This window comes from Macrobrachium nipponense, chromosome 47 (assembly GCF_015104395.2).
Source record: "Macrobrachium nipponense isolate FS-2020 chromosome 47, ASM1510439v2, whole genome shotgun sequence".
NCBI lineage: Eukaryota > Metazoa > Arthropoda > Malacostraca > Decapoda > Palaemonidae > Macrobrachium > Macrobrachium nipponense.
In genome coordinates, this window is record NC_087222.1 from 30,373,678 (window position 1) to 30,393,767 (window position 20,090).

At 39.5% G+C, this 20,090-nt stretch overlaps 1 protein-coding gene across 1 annotated transcript in view; it reads right to left on the reverse strand.

The window, feature by feature from the left end:
- The window catches only part of LOC135204614 (uncharacterized), a 99,564-nt gene that overhangs the window by 12,540 nt on the left and 66,934 nt on the right, over nt 1–20,090 (reverse strand). The window contains 17 exon segments of the mRNA XM_064234760.1: nt 3,925–4,132; nt 5,520–5,623; nt 6,737–6,857; nt 6,859–6,978; nt 7,314–7,405; nt 8,108–8,398; nt 8,938–9,171; nt 9,522–9,785; nt 10,259–10,326; nt 11,604–11,736; nt 12,223–12,475; nt 13,059–13,082; nt 14,466–14,640; nt 15,097–15,388; nt 16,797–17,030; nt 17,291–17,542; nt 18,385–18,452. Coding sequence (XP_064090830.1) covers nt 3,925–4,132; nt 5,520–5,623; nt 6,737–6,857; nt 6,859–6,978; nt 7,314–7,405; nt 8,108–8,398; nt 8,938–9,171; nt 9,522–9,785; nt 10,259–10,326; nt 11,604–11,736; nt 12,223–12,475; nt 13,059–13,082; nt 14,466–14,640; nt 15,097–15,388; nt 16,797–17,030; nt 17,291–17,542; nt 18,385–18,452 — 2,933 coding nt within the window.

The window sequence follows — 20,090 nt, forward strand, 5'->3', positions numbered from 1 at the left end:
GGGGCTGGTCAGTCTCGTTGGATGGTGACCGCTCTCCTCGCGTTTGATTCCGTGGGAAAGGATCTTTACCATAATTTCCTCAGTCCTACTCAGCTGTAAATGAGTACTTATCCCTGATGGGGTAGGGTCCAGCTATGGGTGGGTTAAATAGCAAAACTCAGCAATGATGGAAAGAAATGAAGGAATAAACGACAACGACGTAATGGAACCTCTGGCAACAGAGGAGCTTCGTCCGGCAACCAGGTATTCAACCCAATTGAAGGGGAAGACGTCAGGTACTTGGAGGTCGTCATCCAGCAACTGATCACCACACGAAAGTAATCAACAGCCTGAGATTGGAGCTACAGAGGCAAAAAGGAAGAAATGGACCTAGAGAAAAGACGGAAAATAAGGGATTGGAGATGCTACATCAGAAGCAACCCGACTGGAGAGGATATAGAAGAAGATTGATCAACATCTGGAACTGAGGGAGGAATAACACCCCCCAAACACGAGCAGAGGCTGGCAGACCAAGTAAGGAACATAAAGAAAAAAGAACTGGCTCTCCCCAACAGAAAGAGAAGAAACTGGAAAGGGAAATGTCACACGACAACGAATTACACGAAGACGAACTGAGAGACGATGCCACAGAAGACGACAGGGAGGATGAAGTATCAAACAACGACACACGACGAAGAACACCGACGAGTAACAGAGAGGACTGGAATGGTAGAAAAAATTAGACAATGGATGGAGCCAGATACAGAGAGAACAAAGATCCCCTCCATGAAAGCCTACAAACACCAAGAAATTAAGGGAAGGAGAAAAACAAGTGAGGTCAATGAATAATGGGCCTAATACACACCACCAATATCACAGAAACAAATAACTTGACATATGCAGGAGCAAGATTAGTAGCAGAACTGATGGGATTCGAACACCAACACCACCGTCACAACCAACCCAACAGAAACCAAAACAGCAACCTCCTTGGAAAAGGCGCCTGGAAAAGCAAATCATGGTGATGAGATCTGACTTGAGTAAACTGAAAGAGATGGCAGAAAAAAGGCTAAGAAGCAAGAAAACCAGGGAGGAACTCAACGAGAAATACAAAGTACAAGAGAGGGGACTAAACAACACAATAGAAGATGTAATACAGAGGCTTAAGGCCAAAGCACACAAGATCCAACGGTACATGAACAGGAATAAGGGATACCCCAACAGAACAAACTATTCGGAACCAACCAGAAAGACTATACAGCCAACTAAGAGGGAAGACAACCACCCAGAAATTCCTGAAGCGTACCAAGTAAGAGACTCTGGGAAAACATATGGAGCAATCCGTATCACACAACAAACATGCAACATGGCTCCAGGAAGTCAAGGAAGAAGAAACAGGGAGAATAAAACAAAGATTCACGGAGATCACGACAGACACAGTCAGACACCACTAAAGAAAATACCAAACTGGAAAACCCCAGGTCCCGATGAAGTCCATGGATACTGGCTCAAAAACTTCAAGGCCCTACACCCACGAATAGCAGAAACAACTCCAGCATTGTATCTCAAATCACCAAGCACCCCCAATGGATGACCACAGGAAGAACATCCTTAGTACAAAAAGACAAGAGTAAGGGGAAATATAGCCAGTAACTACAGGCCTATCACCTGCCTACCAATAATGTGGAAGTTACTAAACAGGTATCATCAGTGAAGGCTATACACTACCTAGAGGAGACAAACACCATCCCCTACCAACAAGAAAGGCTGGCAGAAGGAAGTGTAGGGGCACAAAAGACCAGCTCCTGATAGACAAATGGGGTAATGAGACAGTAGGAGAAGGAAAACCAACCTAAGCATGGCATGGATTTAGACTATAAGAAGCCTTTCGACATGATACCACACACATGGCTAATAGAAAATGCCTGAAAATATATGGGGCAGAGAAAATACCATCAGCTTCCTCAAAAATACAATGTTCAACCTGGACAATACAAACTTGACTTACAAGCTCTGGAATAAGACTAGCAGAAGGTTAATATCGGAGAGGGATCTTCCAGGGCGACTCCACTGCCCCACTACTCTTCGTAGTAGCCATGATTTCCCATGACAAAAGTACTACAGAGATGGATGCCGGGTACCAACTCAAGAAAAGAGGCAAAACAAAATCAACCATCTGATGTTACATGGACGACATCAAGCTGTATGGTAAGAGCATCAAGAATAGATACCCTTAATCCAGACTGTAAGGATTGTTATCTGGGGACATCAGAATGGAGTTTGGAATAGAAAAATGCGCCTTAGTCAACTAACAAAAAAGGCAAAGTAACGAGAACTGAAGGGATAAAGCTACCAGATGGGAGCAACATCAAACACATAGATGAACAGGATACAAATACTTGGGAATAATGGAAGGAGAGATATAAAACACCAAGAGATGAAGGACACGATCGGAAAGAATATATGCAGAGACTCAAGGCGATACTCAAGTTCAAAACTCAACGCCGGAAATATGATAAAAGCCATAAACACATGGGCAGTGCCAGTAATCGATACAGCGCAGGAATAGTGGAATGGACGAAGGCAGAACTCCGCAGCATAGGATCAGAAAACCAGGGAAACAAATGACAATACACAAGACACTACACCCAAGAGCAAATACGGACAGACTATACATAACACGAAGGAAGGAGGGAGAGGGACTACTAAGTATAGAGGACTGCGTCCAACATTGAAAACAGAGCACTGGGGCAATATCTAAACCAGGAAGACGAGTGGCTAAAGAGTGCATGGAAGAAGGACCTAATAAAAGTAGACAAGCCCCAGAAATATCAGACAGAAAAGACAGGAGAAAGACAGAGGACTGGCACAACAAGCCAATGCACGGACAAATACATGAGACGACTAAAAGAACTTAGCCAGCGATGACAATTGGACAATGGCTACAGAGGGGAGAGCTAAAGAAGAAACTGAAAGGATGATAACAGCGGCACAAGATCAGGCCTAAGAACCAGATAGTTCAAAGTACGATAGACGGGAAATAAAAACATCTCTCCCATATGTAGGAAGTGCAATAAGAAAAATGAACCATAAACCACATAGCAAGTGAATGCCCGGCACCTTGCACAACCATACAAAAAGAGGCATGATTCAGTGCAAAAGCCCTCCACTGGAGCCTGTGCAAGAAACATCAGCTACCTTGGCAAGTAATAAGTGGTACGAGCACCCATACCTGAGGGAGTGATGAAAAACGATCAGGCAAAGATTTCCTCTGGGACTATGGTATCAGAACGGATAGGGTGATACGTGCAAATAGACCAGACGTGACGTTGATTGACAAAGTCAGAAGAAGTATCACTCATTGATGTCGCAATACCATGGGACACCAGAGTTGAAGAGAAAGAGAGGAAAAAATGGATAAGTATCAAGATCTGAAAATAGAAATAAGAAGGATATGGGATATGCCAGTGGAAATCGTACCCATAATCATAGGAGCAACTAGGCACGATCCCAAAGATCCCTGAAAAAAGGAATCTAGAAAAACTAGAGGCTGAAGTAGCTCCAGGTCTCATCAGAAGAGTGTGATCCTAGAAAACGGCACACATAGTAGAAAAGTGATGGACTCCTAAGGAGGCAGGATGCAACCCGGACCCACACTATAATACCACCCAGTCGAATTGGAGGACTGTGGATAGAGCAAATAATAAATAATAATATACTAATAATAAAATAATAATAATAATAATAATAATGAATTATTTCGTTATTTTCTTTATTTTAACACCAGAACTTTACCATTCTGGTTTCCAGCTGGATTTTAGTATGAAGTTGCTAGCCCTAAAGCCATGTTTTAACCAAACCTGTGATGATCACCACAGTCTTCTGACAAACAAATAGATAATTTCCTGCTCAGGTCACCAAAAAAAAATTAAGTACTTAACCCACCTTGCACAGTCAAGGTATAGTTGTTGATGAACACTTCATTGTCCACTATAACTTGGCAGGCATACTCCCCAGAATGGCTGAGATCTGCTTTCCCGATTTTGAGAACGTAAGAGGAGCCATTCTGTTCGACAGTGAAGCCATCTTCCTCTGCCAGGCTTATGTCATCCTGCGCTACCAGAGCTGAGCTGGGTTCCCGTCTCCAGCTGACCTGGAAATATTATTTAAGAAACCGTTTGTAGCGAGTACAAGGTGTCCATAAAGTCCCAGTACTATTCTGGGCAATAAATACATGTAATGGTACTGGAACTTTATGGACATCCTGTATTATATGCACTGGAGACAGTTTTCTGAAAAATACTTCAGAGGTAGTTGCGTTTATTCATTACCATTGTCCAAAAGTGAGGCTGAGGATAAATATATAAAACAAAGGGATCCTATGACACCAACAGACGAAGTTAAGATGCAAGTGACATAATCATTATGACCCACAATCACTTACAGACAATAAAAACTTCACCTATAATGATGCAGATCTATAAATGTGTGTGAGGGTCTCAGGTCAGACAGCCTGCGAATTTGTACTAATGTAAGTGGTACCATACATTGGTGGGCCTGGATTTTTTCTGTTGTAAGTGGTATACCATACATTGGTGGGCCTGAAGGACTACAAAGCAGTCCTTGGGACCTTGCACCTGCCCAGCTTCAGTTATTAGTCACGGACTTGTGACTGTGGATGAGAGAGCGAGCTAATAAGAAGGTGCAATGGCCCAACGTAATCAAGCGATTCGAGTTACAAGAGACTAAACTTACAAGACAGTTTAAAGAGAGGTGGAACTAGACAGTTCAAGACATCTTAGGAGAATGTAAAAGACAAATCTGGGAAAAGAATGAAACTTGGTGGTTTAATGAGAAAGTGTGAAGTATGACAGAAAAAAAAGAAAGAAGCAAAGATGAAATGAGAAGAGACAAAGGAGGACAAGATGACCAGCAAGGAAAGGAATAAGGAAACCAAGAAGGAAGCATCAAAAGAAGAAGGCAAAGAGAGTTCCTGGCGAGTCAGAGCAAGAAACACAAAGGACATAACCCACGACAAAGCCAATCTAGTGACCTGGCAGAAAAGTGCTGAAGAAAGTCTGAGTAATTATAAAGAGACGGGAGGAATATTTTGAAGATTGTACATGAAAGAAATGGGAGATTCATAAGAAGAGATGGATGTCTATATTTTGGAATGGTTGACGAGATAACGAGAGGGGAGGTAGAGGTTGAGTACCACTGTTTACACCAAAGCCACAAACATAAGCAAGGTCTTAAATGCAAGAAGAAAGTACCAGGGAAACAGAACATTTAATCATTGCTCACACAAAACAATTATTGACATCCAAAGGGGTGAGAGGGTAAGGAGACCAACGGCTTTACGTGACTTCCGAACCACGTCGAGAGTGAACTCCTATCACCAGAAATACACATATCTCACACATCAATGGAATGCCCAAGAATTGAACTCGCGGCCAGCGAGGTGGCAGGGCCCAGACCAAACCGACCGCACCGCCACTGTTGAGGTGCTAGGTGTACCTCGTAAATGAATTTGTACTTACCGTGACTGGATTGATTCCTGGCTTCAAAGTACAGTTCAGTTTGGCAACGCTGTTGTGGTTGGCGTCAACCATCGTCTCCGTCTTTTCAAAATACTCGCTGATGTCTAATGTGGTTGAATAAAAAATCTGGATTACAATTACAACCAAAAACGAACATTTGATAAAATCACTGAGGAGGTTAATTTCAAAACTAAAAGGTCGTGGTTGGGGGGGGGGGGGGGGATACGAAAAACAAAAATCACAATTAATTGAAAGAACTGTTGAATAATAAATAATAATAATAATAATAATAATAATAATAATAATAATAATAATAATAATAATTAATAATAATAATAATAATAAGAATTTACAAGGATTCAGAATTCTCCACAACTGAAAACCAATATCAAAACTACAGAAAAACTCAAAACTGTTTTAAATTTTCAATAGATTTAACAGTGGTATTTTTGTGATTCATAGCGGATTCTGTAGAATCACGAAAAAAATACAATATCTAATCGCCTGGAATCGCCAAGCAATCACACTCATGCAACCGTTGATCTTTAAAGAATCACCCGAAACCGCAAAATGAATCAGAGTCAAATGTAAAGAATGCCGTAAGAATCATGAAGATGCCAGAATCAAAGCTAAACAATTCCACAAGAATCACAAAAACTAAAGTTAGATATAAAGATTCCCTTGAGAATCACCAAAAATATCGATGTTAAATCATTGAGTATCACCGAAATATGACAATTAAATCTAAAGAATCATATAGGAATCACAGATAAATATCAAAGTTAGATCTAAAGAGTCCCACAAGAATCATTTAAGAATCACAGTTACGTCTGAAGATTCATATTAAGAATCACGGTTCAGTCAGAAGGATCCACACACAAATTTTTTTTTCAATATTGAAATTAAACTCTGGAAACCCCTTTTAGAATCACGAAAAATAAAGTTATATCTCAAGAATCCAACAAGAATCATGATCCAGTTATGTTCCAAGCATCAATATATTCAAATTAACTCTAAAAACCCCTTTAGGATCACGAAAAAATAAAGTTAATAATCCAAGAGATCCACCAAGATCAATATTTCATTAATGCCCCAAGAATCAAAAAATAAATTATCAAATAACTCTGATACTTAGGAATCACACGAAAAAATAAAGTTGATAATCTGAAGAATCCAACAAGAACCATAATCCAGTTAAGTACCGAGCACCACCTTACCATAGTCTTGCCTGGTGACGAGGAACGCAGGCAGTATCGTCAGGGTGGTGTTCCCGACCTTCTGTCCCTCCACCACGCAGCCGTAATTGGTGTCGAGGAACCCGGACTTGATAATGAGACCAAACAAATCCCCCTTGAAGTAAGGGACGTACTTGGGTTCGTCACTGAGAGAGTCGTTACTGACCAGAACTCTTGTTTCCTGACGTCAGCTTGACGTCCAAGTCTGCGTCGTACCATTCCAGCTGTGGGCAGATTGTTTATATGTGTGAGGTGGAGGTCTGTACATTTCCCCTGAAGCAGTTCTAGGCTCAAAATGCCCCTTTCTTCTTTGAAGATATGACAAAAATTCCTCAAAGGATGAGAACAACTGATAAATTCACATGTGTGTGAGAGATGGATGTCTGAACAATTCTCTTGAGGCAGTTCTATGCTCATAACCCTTCCTATTTAAAGATATGAAAAGGTTTCCTCAAAGGTACGGAAAAAGTAATAAATGCAGATGAAATGGAAGACACTAAAGGCAACAGCAAGTGCAGAAAATAACAAAGATTCAAGTTAAAAAAAAAAAGCAACTTACCTCCAAATTGGGTTCCAGAATATGTCCGCAGGGGATAAAGACATCTTGGCCCTCAACAGCTGAAACTTGTGCCCGCATGAGTCTCGTCACACCTGAAATGAAAGATAACTTTTTCCATGGTCTCTCTCGGAGTAGAGTCGAGCCCCGCTTATTCGCGATTCAGCATTCACAGCGTTAGTTATTAGCGGATTTTCAGTATTCGCGGGTGGGCGTGGTACGCATCCCCCGCGAATATCAGGGCCAACTAGTTGTGTTCTAGGGAGAGTACTAAGTAGCCTTTATTTCCAAACCTAACCTAACATAACTTCTGAACCAGAGGTCATTACATTGGGATCTCTACTGCCAGCAACTATGCAAAATAAATATTTCTGTTTCCATGAAAATAAATCCTGCTGCTTAAGTGAGCTTATGATTTTAATCCATGGCTTTAAAGCATATACATACCTACATGACTCAGTTTTGGTTTATGGGCATTTTCAATATACCTTACTATAAGGAATGTATATATTTTTTATTCTTATTCAGAATACACATATTTATAAGAAAGAAACCATAGACAATTAGCAGCAAGGCCTCTAAACAACAAACAAATAGTATATGCAAAAGGATATGATATACAGAAGTACTTCATAAACTGACCTTAATATTAGGCTTACTGAACATGTGATACTTTAAAGTATGTTTAAAGTTCAGTAACATAGGTTTGCAAGTTTGGTAATGGTCATAAAGTAATTGTACAATTTCAGAAATTGATAGATATAACTAAAAAGCATTCAAGTTTGTGAACTATTCACCTTTGAGAGAAGTGATGGCAATACTATCCACAAGGGGATCGTCTTCGGGAGTGGCCATATTCGACGCTTCGCAACGGTAGACTACTTCCTCTTCCTCGATCTCGACCTCCAGCTTCGATTCCGTGGCGTTGCCAATCGACTGGAAGTCAGATGGTAGCTCGACCTTGCCTCTAAACCACCTGAGAACTGCTGGTGGGAATCCACCTCTGCTCGTACAGGTCAGGGTCAGGGTGTCCCCAACTTCTCTGTGTCCAGCTGGGTCGTAACCTTGGATCGTAGGCTTCCCTGGAGCTGTTTTGGAGATCACGGTGATCAATTAAGTCAAATAAAACGTTTTGATTTGTTTTTGAAGAATATTCACATAATTTCAAAAGACAAAACAGTATTCTTTACCATGCTTAGCCCACGGTTTTTTTGATGAACTGGCTGATGATAATCTGGCTTTACAGTAACCAATGTAACTGATTAGTGAAGGAGCAACGTTTACTAAGATTACTGGCCCCAGCATTGTTCAAGTGCTGATATCATCATGATCCCATAAATTAAAAGTATTATTTCCTTCAGTAATGAATTAATTTATGAATGAACCCTACCACTGCCCTCTATTTAAAATAGTATGTTTTTTATCCATTAAGCACAATTTCTCTACTGATTACTTACTATATCACTGGTACAAAATACAGAGATAAAAATGTGTTTATTCTCCTCCGAAAGGCTTGACACAAGTCAGCCCAAAAGAGAAGCCACCGACATCAAAATAGCCTCACTTAATCTAAGCCTCTCTCTTGAAGAAGCTTCTATTTCAAGCGCATTTCGATATTCAGTCATACCTACTGATTCATCATAAACTTTGAACGATCTCTCCGGGGCTTTGTGGAGGGGACCACACGTCCTGGACCCAGAGTGACTCAAGTCAAAGGCGTGATTTTCAAAGGCATCATCAACCTCAGAGTACGTGTAGCACCGAAGCTCCTCCTGCCTTGGGTCCAGTGGATTGCGCCAAGTCCCCATGAGGTGATGGGTCGAGCCCTCGCTCCATGTTGCCAGACAGTCCACGCGATCTTCTGTTTTTTGGAGACAAAATATGTGTAGGATAATTGAGATCTACATTTCTCTATGTTTATACAGTGAATCTTTGTGATTTAAAGATTCATTTGACATCAGATTGTCGCTGGACAAATTCATGAATATATATTTGAGATCATAATTGACTGGACAACTTGAAGATCCATGACATGCAAAGATCACAAGATTGCCAGGAAGGTCTTCCCCAAAAATTTCTTCTGCTATGTTTAATATTTCTTGTCCTCCTCATATTAACGGAGGCTCTATCTCTCTCTCTCTCTCTCTCTCTCTCTCTCTCTCTCTCTCTCTCTCTCTCTCTCTCTCTCTCTCATCCTGACAGAAACCACACCTTCAACACTGTTCCTCTGGAATAGCTGATCAGAGCACTTGTGATTTTCGAAGACCAACTGGGTGCCTTCTCTGTCCAAGAACAACTTGTTGGGTCTTCCATTGCAGCCTTCGAAGTTAGAACTACCACTCCCTCGAATGCCAAAGGGTCGAGGGCGACCTTGGAAGGGGCACCGAGCAGAGGCCTCTTGTCTCACCAACCAGCTCCAGTCGTAGTCAATCGTAGAACATAAGACGGCCAAATCTTCTTCTTCAGAACATTGGGCTGTGGTGACAGATAAATAAATGAATCAGAATATAAACACCAGATGAATTTATACATATTAAATTTTGATCTCACAACAAAATTATGAGGCCTTGAGATTCTCAAGGAGCTCAGAAGGAACATTAGGAATTGATTGAAGGGATGACAAACGACAGAGTTAGAGAATTAACTGGGGTGCAGTCGGGCGATGAGTATGCTAGGTTCTCACACTGGAGGTGGCCAGGCCATGTGTATAGAAGACTGGCTAATACACGAGATACGTCAGGGTGGGTTAGGCCCTCGGCAGAAGAGGTAGAGGTAGGCCAAAGGAGACGTGGTTGAGGACGGTGAGGCGGGAAGCAGGAGATGAGAATTGGGGAGATCTTGAGGGGTCAGCCCAATACAGGAAATGAATGATCAATTCATTGGTTTCAAAACAAACGAATAAATACATAACAGATAAAATTAGACGAAAAGAACCTAAGGAAACTCACATTCTTTGATACGGAGCAAGTTGTGGTGCTTCTCTTCAATGTAAATACACTGGTTGCACTCGTGGTACCTGTGAAAATAGAGTGTAAGTGCAATATGGCAATACAAATACAAGCGCCCAATAGCCGTTACCCCATGTGGACACTATCCATAGATTAAGGCTTCTGGGAGAGATCAAGTTTTACAGTAGGGAACTCTACAATGAACTTCGTGGATAATCAGTATTCAAACAGACAAATTTAGCACCGTAACCTGACCTCCTGTTCAAGAACGTGTTAATTATTATTATTATTTTTTTTTGGTCTATCACAGTCCTCCAATTCGACTGGGTGTGGGGTTCCAGGTTGCATCCTGCCTCCTTAGGAGTCCATCACTTTTCTTACTATGTGCGCCGTTTCTAGGATCACACTCTTCTGCATGAGTCCTGGAGCTACTTCAGCCCCTAGTTTTTCCAGATTCCTTTTCAGGGATCTGGGATCTTGATCGTGCTCCTAGTGTTCTATGATTATGGGTACAATTTCCACTAGCATATCCCATATCCTTCTTATATATATTTTCAGGTCTTGATACTTATTCATTTTTTCCCTTTCTTTCTCGGCAATTCTGGTGTCCCATGGTATTATTATTATTATTATTATTATTATTATTATTATTATTATTATTATTATTATTATTATTATTATTATTATTATTATTATTATTTCTTGCTACCAAAGACCTTGTATATTTATAATTTTTCTGTGTTTGACAGAAAATTCAGAGTAATAACGACATAGTGGATCCCTTACAAGGACGATGCAGTTCACAAAAATACCAGCACATTGCAAGTATTTTTTGACTGGGTAGATGTATACAATCACTAATGATGATTTGGAAAAGAATATCGGACAGTTCGCGATGTATATTTAGGGGCTTTTAAACAGAGATGTTTTATAAGTGATCGTAATTATCGACCAACTTATTTCTGAAGTTTTCACTGGCAGAACAGTACACCAACTGCCTGTATGTAGCCCAGGCCAGAATTGACAGGAACGGGATAAAAATGGATGTTATCGAGAAACAGATGGATAAATTTTTAGACCAAAAGTAGGTTGCATTTTTACAAGACTAAGTGAGATGGCACAATACAGTATTTAAAAAAATTCTATACATCATATACCACTTTATTTATATACCACTGTATCAGCTGCTAAAGAATTAAACTTGAAACAGAAAATGAATATTAAATATCAGGTGCTAAAGAATTGAATTAGAAACAAAACAAAAATGAAAATTAAATATTAAGTGCTAAAGAAGTAAACTTGAAACAAAAACAAATTGAAATAAAACAGACATTTTTCTACTTACTGGTTCCTAAGCAGGTATCTATTGTCAACAGACTTTTCACACAACTTCTCACTTATTTCGTTGCCTTTAATCTGGTATTCTTCGTGCTGACCAGTCCATTTGTCACTCCAGTGGTTAGGGATATCACAGGACACTGTTATGGAAATTAAATCAATCTGAATATGAAAAAGAACTGGAGTGTAAGTGGTAAAACTTCGCACAATTAGCCAAGTGTTACAAACCTACCAATCTTCTGTCACGATAGGAATGGGTTGATATTGATTCTCACTCAGCTCAGAAACTTAGTTCTTGATTGTCACTGATATTACCCAGAGTGCCATGAAACTCTCCATAGTCTAGAGTGGCACTTATTATAATTGAAATAGTTTAACCAGACCACTGACTGAACTGACTATATCAGCTCTGCTGGCACCTACCAAAATAAAGAGTGCCAATGTATCTCGAGGTGGCATGGATACCATGGATAAAAAGTAGTATTTTGACAACACTGCTCTCACAGGGGCTGGCACCTACCATAATCAAGAGTGCCAATGTACCTCAAAGTGACATGCAGCCTACTGCATCACAGATAAAAAAAAAGCAGAATTTTGACAACACAGAGATGAATCAGTGAACTCACCATACTCAGGCGTCCCAGCGACCTTCAGGTGAACTTGGTGGGAGTAAGTCTGGACGTCATCCCACATGTGGCACTCGTAGATGCCCTCGTCGCTCAGGCGGGCAGGGTCGAGGACGAGGTTATACCGGGTCATGTCCTCCTTCTCCATGTTGGCGATGTCGAGGGAGAACCTACCGTCATTGTACTGCAGGAGGTGCATGTCTGATAGTGACCTGGGCTCACCTCTCGTTGGGTAGTAGACCCATCGCATTTTCTGAAAGAGAACCAAGGTATTGCTGGCATTAGAGATGAAATGAGGGAGAAGGGAGTACGGGAGAAAAATGACATAGGACATAGATAAACCTGGGAAGAAGAAGAAGAAGAAGAAGAAGAAGAAGAAGAAGAAGAAGAAGAAGAAGAAGAAGAAGAAGAAGAATAGTCTAGTGAATCCAAGTCTCTTCTTTTTATTTCTAGATTGGCTTTGGTAAACGTGATTTTGCAGGATTTAGGATATTAAAAATTAAAAGAAATTTCTTAATTAGTAAAGCCTACATGAAGCTGACAATTGAGAACATTCATTTTGAAATAATAAAGTTAAACAATTCTTCAAATACTCTTTTATAATCAAGATGTATGATGGTTTATCTCTTAGTTAGAGTCATGTTTTCATTTTCAGTTCTTATCTTGTTTAAGCAGAAATATGTTTTTTTTTATTTTTGTTTTGTTTAAACTAAACTATGCAACGTGATCATATACAGTAACCAAAAATCATATAGGATTATTTTCAAACAGTATGAAAATTACTGGTATTTTACGACCAACAATTAACTGAAAACTAGAACAAAAATAATACTTACAAATGGAAGATCCCAGTACTGCTCCTAATGAAAGAGAGAGAAAAAATGTTAGTGGTGAATAATGCCTTCTACCTTTCATGGAAGGGAGATAGAGGTATTTTGGACATGTCCTCTTCCTCACCTTTGGGAGAATAATATGTGATAGCTGGGCTCCTGCGACCACCAGAAGAGTTAGAAGACCCTGACCAACTTAGATAGGAGCTAGGATAACAGAGGCATGAGATGAGTGGAGATTTGTGGAAGTGAATGCGCAGGATAGGTATTATTGTTCAGCAGATAAAACTTATTCATATGGAACAAGCCCACCACCAAAGGGGCCACTGACTTGAAATTCTTGAAGCTTCCGAAGAATATTAAGGTGTCCATTAGGAAGAAGTAAGAGGAAGTAAAAGGAAATACAAAAATATTATTTAAAATGTAAGGAGATTTGTATTAGGGTGGGCATAGCAATTTTTGGAGGTATGGGCATGATATGAAAGCAGTTGGTAAGCACACCTCATTTGGTCATTAGTGTCCTGTGTTGTTAAATATCTCCAAAGCTTTGTGAATTTAATCTAATTCATTCTTTCGTGGTGTTAGTGAATAACTTTATTTTAAAAGCCTCAGTGATATTACTCATGCACACACGCACACATACGAGGACACGGACACATTGTTTAGGGAATAATGAAATTATTTTTTTCCCTAAGAATTTTTTTTAGTCTAAAGAAACAAGAGGAAGTAGATATTTAAATTGTGAAAGTAGATCAGTCTAAATTTGCCAAGAAACATCAAAATCAATACCCTAGACTAACCAGAATACAAAAGGATACTTAATTACATCAACCAGCTCAAACAACAGGATCTGTTGAGCCAACTCCCCTATAAGGAAGTGATGTGTGAGTGAAGGTTATATAACATTTAGAAACCTAAACATATTTTAAATTGCGCTAAGGAGTTAGAAATATTACAATGGTAAGAAATATGGAGATAGAAAACAATCGGTAATAATTTCAGTTCAGGTTAAAAGCTGGATAAGGTGTACCTTGAAGTGGCCTGTTCATGTAGAGAGATTGGTGGAAGTTAAAGCCTCAGAAATTTTAGGATGAAGTGGAGAAAAGAGGTCATGATGGGTTAACAGAAGTATTTTAGATAGAAGACAATAGCATCCACTGATCAACGGTTGACAGACGTGCTGTTGAGAAGCCATATGTGTGGGTTTATGAATTGAGTGATATAGCTGTTAACTGCCTTCTACTTTTGTTGACCTATGCACAGTATCATGCGACTGGTAGTTACTTGACTCTGGTAGGGGGCAGAAATGGTGAAATAAGGCATGGGATACTAATCCCATCCCAACATATTAAATTAGAGAGAGAGAGAGAGAGAGAGAGAGAGAGAGAGAGGAGAGATACGAAGTATACTTACAATATTCATTGAGAGCATGGCAGTGCAGTTCATGGTGACCTTATATGATGGCATGACCGTCTGGTGAGTCTCTCTTGGCTCCTTGAGCATTGAGTGCACTTCTGGAATACAGATATTATTATTATTATTATTATTATTATTATTATTGTTGTTGTTGTCAGTGGTAGTGTTACTTCTAAATGAAAGTTGCAGAAATAGTTTCTCAAATCTGAAATATTGCGTCATAAAAATTCCAAGTTATTATTATTATCAGCATTACTATTATTATTATTATTATTAGCACTAGTAATGTTACTTCTAAATGAAATTTACAGAAATAATTTCTCAAATAAGTCATCTTAGGAGCTATTATTATCATTGACCCTAACAAAAACTTCTTTTGGTTTTCTTCTGAAGATGGAAAAAAGAAATTCAGTAAATTACTGTGTAAACTTGTTTACTTGTAAGTATTTATAGATTATTTTACTCAACACTCAGCGTTGAGTAAAATAATATGTAAATACTTCCAAGTAAACGAGTTATACTCAGTAATTTTGTGGGTTTCGTTTTTCATTATTATTATTATTACTTATTTTATTTTTTAATTATTATTATTATTATTATTATTATTATTATTATTGTTGACCCTTACCTCCATGGAACATTAAGCGTCACAGAGACAGTCAGCTTCGGCTTGGTGACGTAATTGGAGACAACGCACTGGTAGCGGCTGCCTTTGTCCGATTCCGTGACGTAGAGGCTGTGTTCGGCTTCGTGCCTCTCCCCTTGGCTGTGACTTCGGCTCTCGACGGGTTCTCCGTTCTTGAACCACCGCACCTTCGGGTGCGGGAATCCGCCGTAGGTGACGCATTTCAGGTTGAGGACGTCACCCACTTGGACGGTGTCCTTCGGGGAGTAGCCTTCGATGATGGGGGCGCTGGGAGCTGTGGAGGGGACGAGACGAGATAAAATCTTTGGTGAAAAGATCGAAGAAAGAAGATGATAATAGGGTAACTGTATTGACTGCCCCCCCCCCCCAAAAAAACCATTTTCATAAGACTGTGTCCCATTTTCTATAATGCACTGTGTACCTCCATTTTCTATAACGCACTGTGTACCTTAACTTTGGGAACATTCTATCTTTTGAAAAGATTGCGCCATGGTTTTGGTTGTTGATCATACGATGTCGGAACAGGAATCGAAACAAAGTTATGTTGCCGCCGAAATACTTGTATTATTACGCTATTCTCCACACCTTTATTACACTAACACACCATCAATGAAATGTTACGCTAAAAGCAAAACCATCTGATTATATATCACTGGTTTACAAAAAATAAAATTTTGGTCTGAGGCAAGAATGGGGATAGGTGTTTTTTGCTAATTTGGGTGTGCTGAATTCAAATTTAAAAATAGTTTTGCTTTATCACCTCTAGTTTTCTGGCTTTTAAATAGTCTCATTTTAGTGTAAACAGAGAATATATGTGCACATTTCAAGAGTTGCAGCAGCTTATAACAGATAAAACAGGATAGATAACTAGAGGTGGTGAGTAAAAACGGATTTCAAATTTGAATTTAGCAACCCCAAATTAGGTAAAAACCGGTATTTTTGTGCTTTCCTCAATTTCTTTGTTATTAAGTTCCCGGCCACAAATGTATCTTTTCTTGACAGGATGATAAACTAAAAATGCATCTAGCACATGATAAGACTATGGCCACTGGATATCAGGGCATTGGGGTATACAAATAAATAAATTGTACACAGTCATAAGAAAGTACACTTCTTTAGACCTCTGGTTCCCAACCTTTTTTGGGGGGGTGGGAATGAGAGGCCATGCCCTAGCTAATTCTCCTTTTTTTTGGTATCCTGATGCCCCTGTGGTGACATATGATCCTCATTTAAAAAGTGAACTCCTACCCACTTGGAGGAAGCCTAAAATGCCATTAGCATGGTTTAAACATTCTCGAATTGTCCCATTAAACAAGGCATGACCCGACCTCCAGCTTAACCGAGGAGCGTGCTAAAATCTACAGTCAATTAGGGCGCTGTTTCACTAACGAAAATTAAAATAAATATGGTATATTCAGAGATAATTGTTCAGTACTGTTTTAAAATGCATATGATTCAGTTTCTACATTTTCATTCTAATAAATAAATCGTAAATATCCTATTCTAATATTCCTGTAAATTTAACTCTATGCAAACAAGACATTTTTCAGACCTTTTTAGGCTCTTCCATGGGGGTTTCCTACCTCACCACTCCAAACAAGAACAACAACAACAACATAGTATGCAGGCCTACTCTCCGAGCAGGCGAAAATCTAAAGGAAAGAGCCTACAGCAGTACCTACCCTCGGACAATCCAAACAGGTCATAGGTGTATTCGGCATCTGACCTCGTCACAGTGGGACTACAAACTCCCGTGTCCACCCGGCTACCCCTGAAGAGCTTCCGCCCATCCTCGTCTCGCTGGTAAGTGAAACAACGGTAGATGTCGGTGCTGTACTCGTCTGTGATCAGTTTCCCCATGAAATACCTGTGGGCGTTGTCGTCACTCCAGTCCGCTACGCAACGTAGTCTCTCAGCTGCAAAAAGAGCCATGGCTGGTGTTCTTACAGGTAAATAATGGCCAGTTGGGACACTCATAATCATTCTAATATCTCATAATAGAAACCAGAATCATTTCGTTTCACGGGGACGTCAGAGTCCACAAGGCCTTTGAGAAATTTCTCGGTTCTAGATGCGACAATGCTGACTCGGGTACTTTATAAATATTCCCCAACAGTAATCCCTCCCACAAATATGAAAACAAAGAGACGTATTATCCTTTCAAATTTCCACTCACGTCTAGGAGTTCCATCAGGCTCCCTCTGCTGCTCCGCGCAGGGATTGTAGAGCATCATCAACTCGGTGTTATTTTCGAGAGAGTACATCTGCGATGGCTCCTGACTGCAGCTTTCGTGGGGCGTCTGGTAGGTGAAGGACCTTGAGCCGTCCCAGGGGCATCTGGTGACCCCATCTATGCGCACCAAAGTGTGGTTTTCGCTCATGACCTCCGTGCAGAGTTGGCCGAGGTCTTCCAGAGGCTTGCATCTAGCTGTGATCGAGAGGAACTTGGTGAGTTCGCTTCGGAAGGAGACTGGAGTCCCCGAGGGGAGGCATGTGGCTCCAACCTTATTTCTAAGTTAGTAGGCAACCCCCAGTTCTATTTTGTTTCACTTGAATTGGAGCTAAGATGTAACAGTTATCTGCCAAGTCCCTGAATACAAATGGAATATTTTCTTCTTATGAAAAAATTTTAGAAAAAAAACTTACAACCACATAGGTTCGAATGTAAATAAAATCTTACAATTGATTTGGTTTTGCAATTCCTGGTGTATAATTTTTTTTAAGATTGTGTGACTAGCCTTAAACGAACAATTCAAAGAATCAATTTAATAGATCCCATACGAAAACAGGAAGTAAATGTGTCATGCCTTGAACATATCACCAGAAACAGTAAAATACACAATTCAAGCTCAGCCAATCGACAGCCAGTTGTTGCACATTATAGAAATTACAAATATTAACTGACTTTTTTTTTTACTATTTCAAGTTAAGGCTATAATAAGTTTAATGTAGAAACTTATTTCTACTATATTATAGATAAATCTATAAATATGAGACTAATCTCCGTAATCACTCTCCCAAATATGTCTCGACTTTGAAAGCCATAGAAATTGACACTGTCATTGATTAAACAATTTGCAGAATTTCCATGACAAAGTCTTACAATAAAACTAGTGTTCATATGAAAATGACAGCTCACTTGTAAGGATAACTAACTGTTTTGTTAAGGTCTTCCTATGTAGGATCTATCACCATATCAGATCTGGTCATCAAGACTTTCTTACGCAGTTTAAAAACCTTCAGATCAAAATAGCGAGAGGCAATACTCACATCTCCTGTATGTCAAGATATTGGGATGTTTCTCTGTGATAATGACACACCGGTTGCATTCCTTTCTCCTGAGCGAAAGATAAAATAGTCAAATTAATAGCGAATTTAAAAAGTAAACTAGAGCTAAGAAACAACAATGTATAAGTAGTTATAGGCCATTCTGTTCTTATATGAGTATGAAAATAAATGAGTTGTAGGGTGTATGGAAACTTAAAATTGCCATCGAAGTTTTCTGTAAAAGAAAACTATTGATATGGCTTCTTGTTTGTCCGTCCCCCCTCAGATCTTAAAATTTGCTGAGGTTAGAGGGCTGCAAATTGGTATGTAGATCATCCACCCTCCGCTCATCTAACACACCAAATTGCAGCCCTCTAGCCTCAGTGGTTTTTATTTTCGTTCAGGGTTTAAGTTAGCCATCATCGTGCGTCTGGCACCTGTGTAGATGCCAACAGCACAGGCCACCATTAGGCAGTGGCTGAGAGTTTCATGGGTCTTGACTGAGAAGAATATTCAACGCATTTTTTACTTGTTTTTTTTTTTAGTCACTTCCTCCAAATTAAATCTCTAAAAAATATTCTGAAACTGTAGACTTTTCTCAGTTAATTTCTACAAAAGCTCCTTCATATCAACAGTTTCTGTGACCATAGTTTACTTAAAATTCTGCACGAGACACTCCTATGCCATATGCCCTTTAATCTAACCAGGATGAAAGTGCCCAAGGCTGCTTTTTCTGGGCTTAATAACTCGTCCTTTCTTCAGCCAATGTCTCGTAGTTTACGGGATCAAATCCATCAGACTGAGTTATACTTAGTTTCATTGTACTGTCCTGAAGTCCATCCACGAGTTGATGTCACAAACTCCCATAGAGTTTGGTTTTGATATCTAAATGTCTCTGAGGATTCTTAACCCTCCGTCCCAGTTTACAGATTTGAAACTAGAAACTGGGTGTCTCGTGCATTTTCGTGTAGCCTTCTCGTCACAGATGATAAGTTATCCAGATTTGATTCTGGAAATGAAAGGTCCCCAAGTTTGATTGTATTTTTTAGAATGCATGGTACATTTTGATGTCCCCTAGTTAGCCTCATTTTGCATAACTATTTTCCTTCCAGTTTAAGGCTGAATTAACTTCTATTACTTCATTCCTAACCAATGACCTTCCCAACACCTTGAAGTTCAGACCTCCATGCTAGATTATTGTTGTCTAAAAATCATTTCTACTCCGCATGACCTCAACACATTCAAAATTTGATCTTTACCTCTTCGCTTATATACATTAGAATATAAATTATATTCAAGATGATTTCACTATCTTCTGACATTATAAACAGTGGGTAAAGCAGACATCGGAAGGTTGTGGGACTGCGCATAACGGAGCTCACTTTTTTTTTTTAATCTATGGAACATTCGTGGTAGGTGTAGTGTTGAATCCTATCAAGTGGAATGGTGATAAAACCCTCTTCCACCTTGGTGACTTCCTAACGCCCTTTAGCTCACAACTTCTCACCACTGTGAAATCGTCCAAACAAGTCAAATAATAGAATGAAAAATTAAGTTCCCTTTTTTCCACTTCATCTGAGTTAGAAATATCGTCTTGATTCCTTATTCTACGTGAGCTTAAATAAGTTTAATAGTTGATCTTCCAGCGTATTCTTTTGTTAGAACCATTACACAGGAATCTTTTGTGTGGAATTTGGCCAAAATTTTAC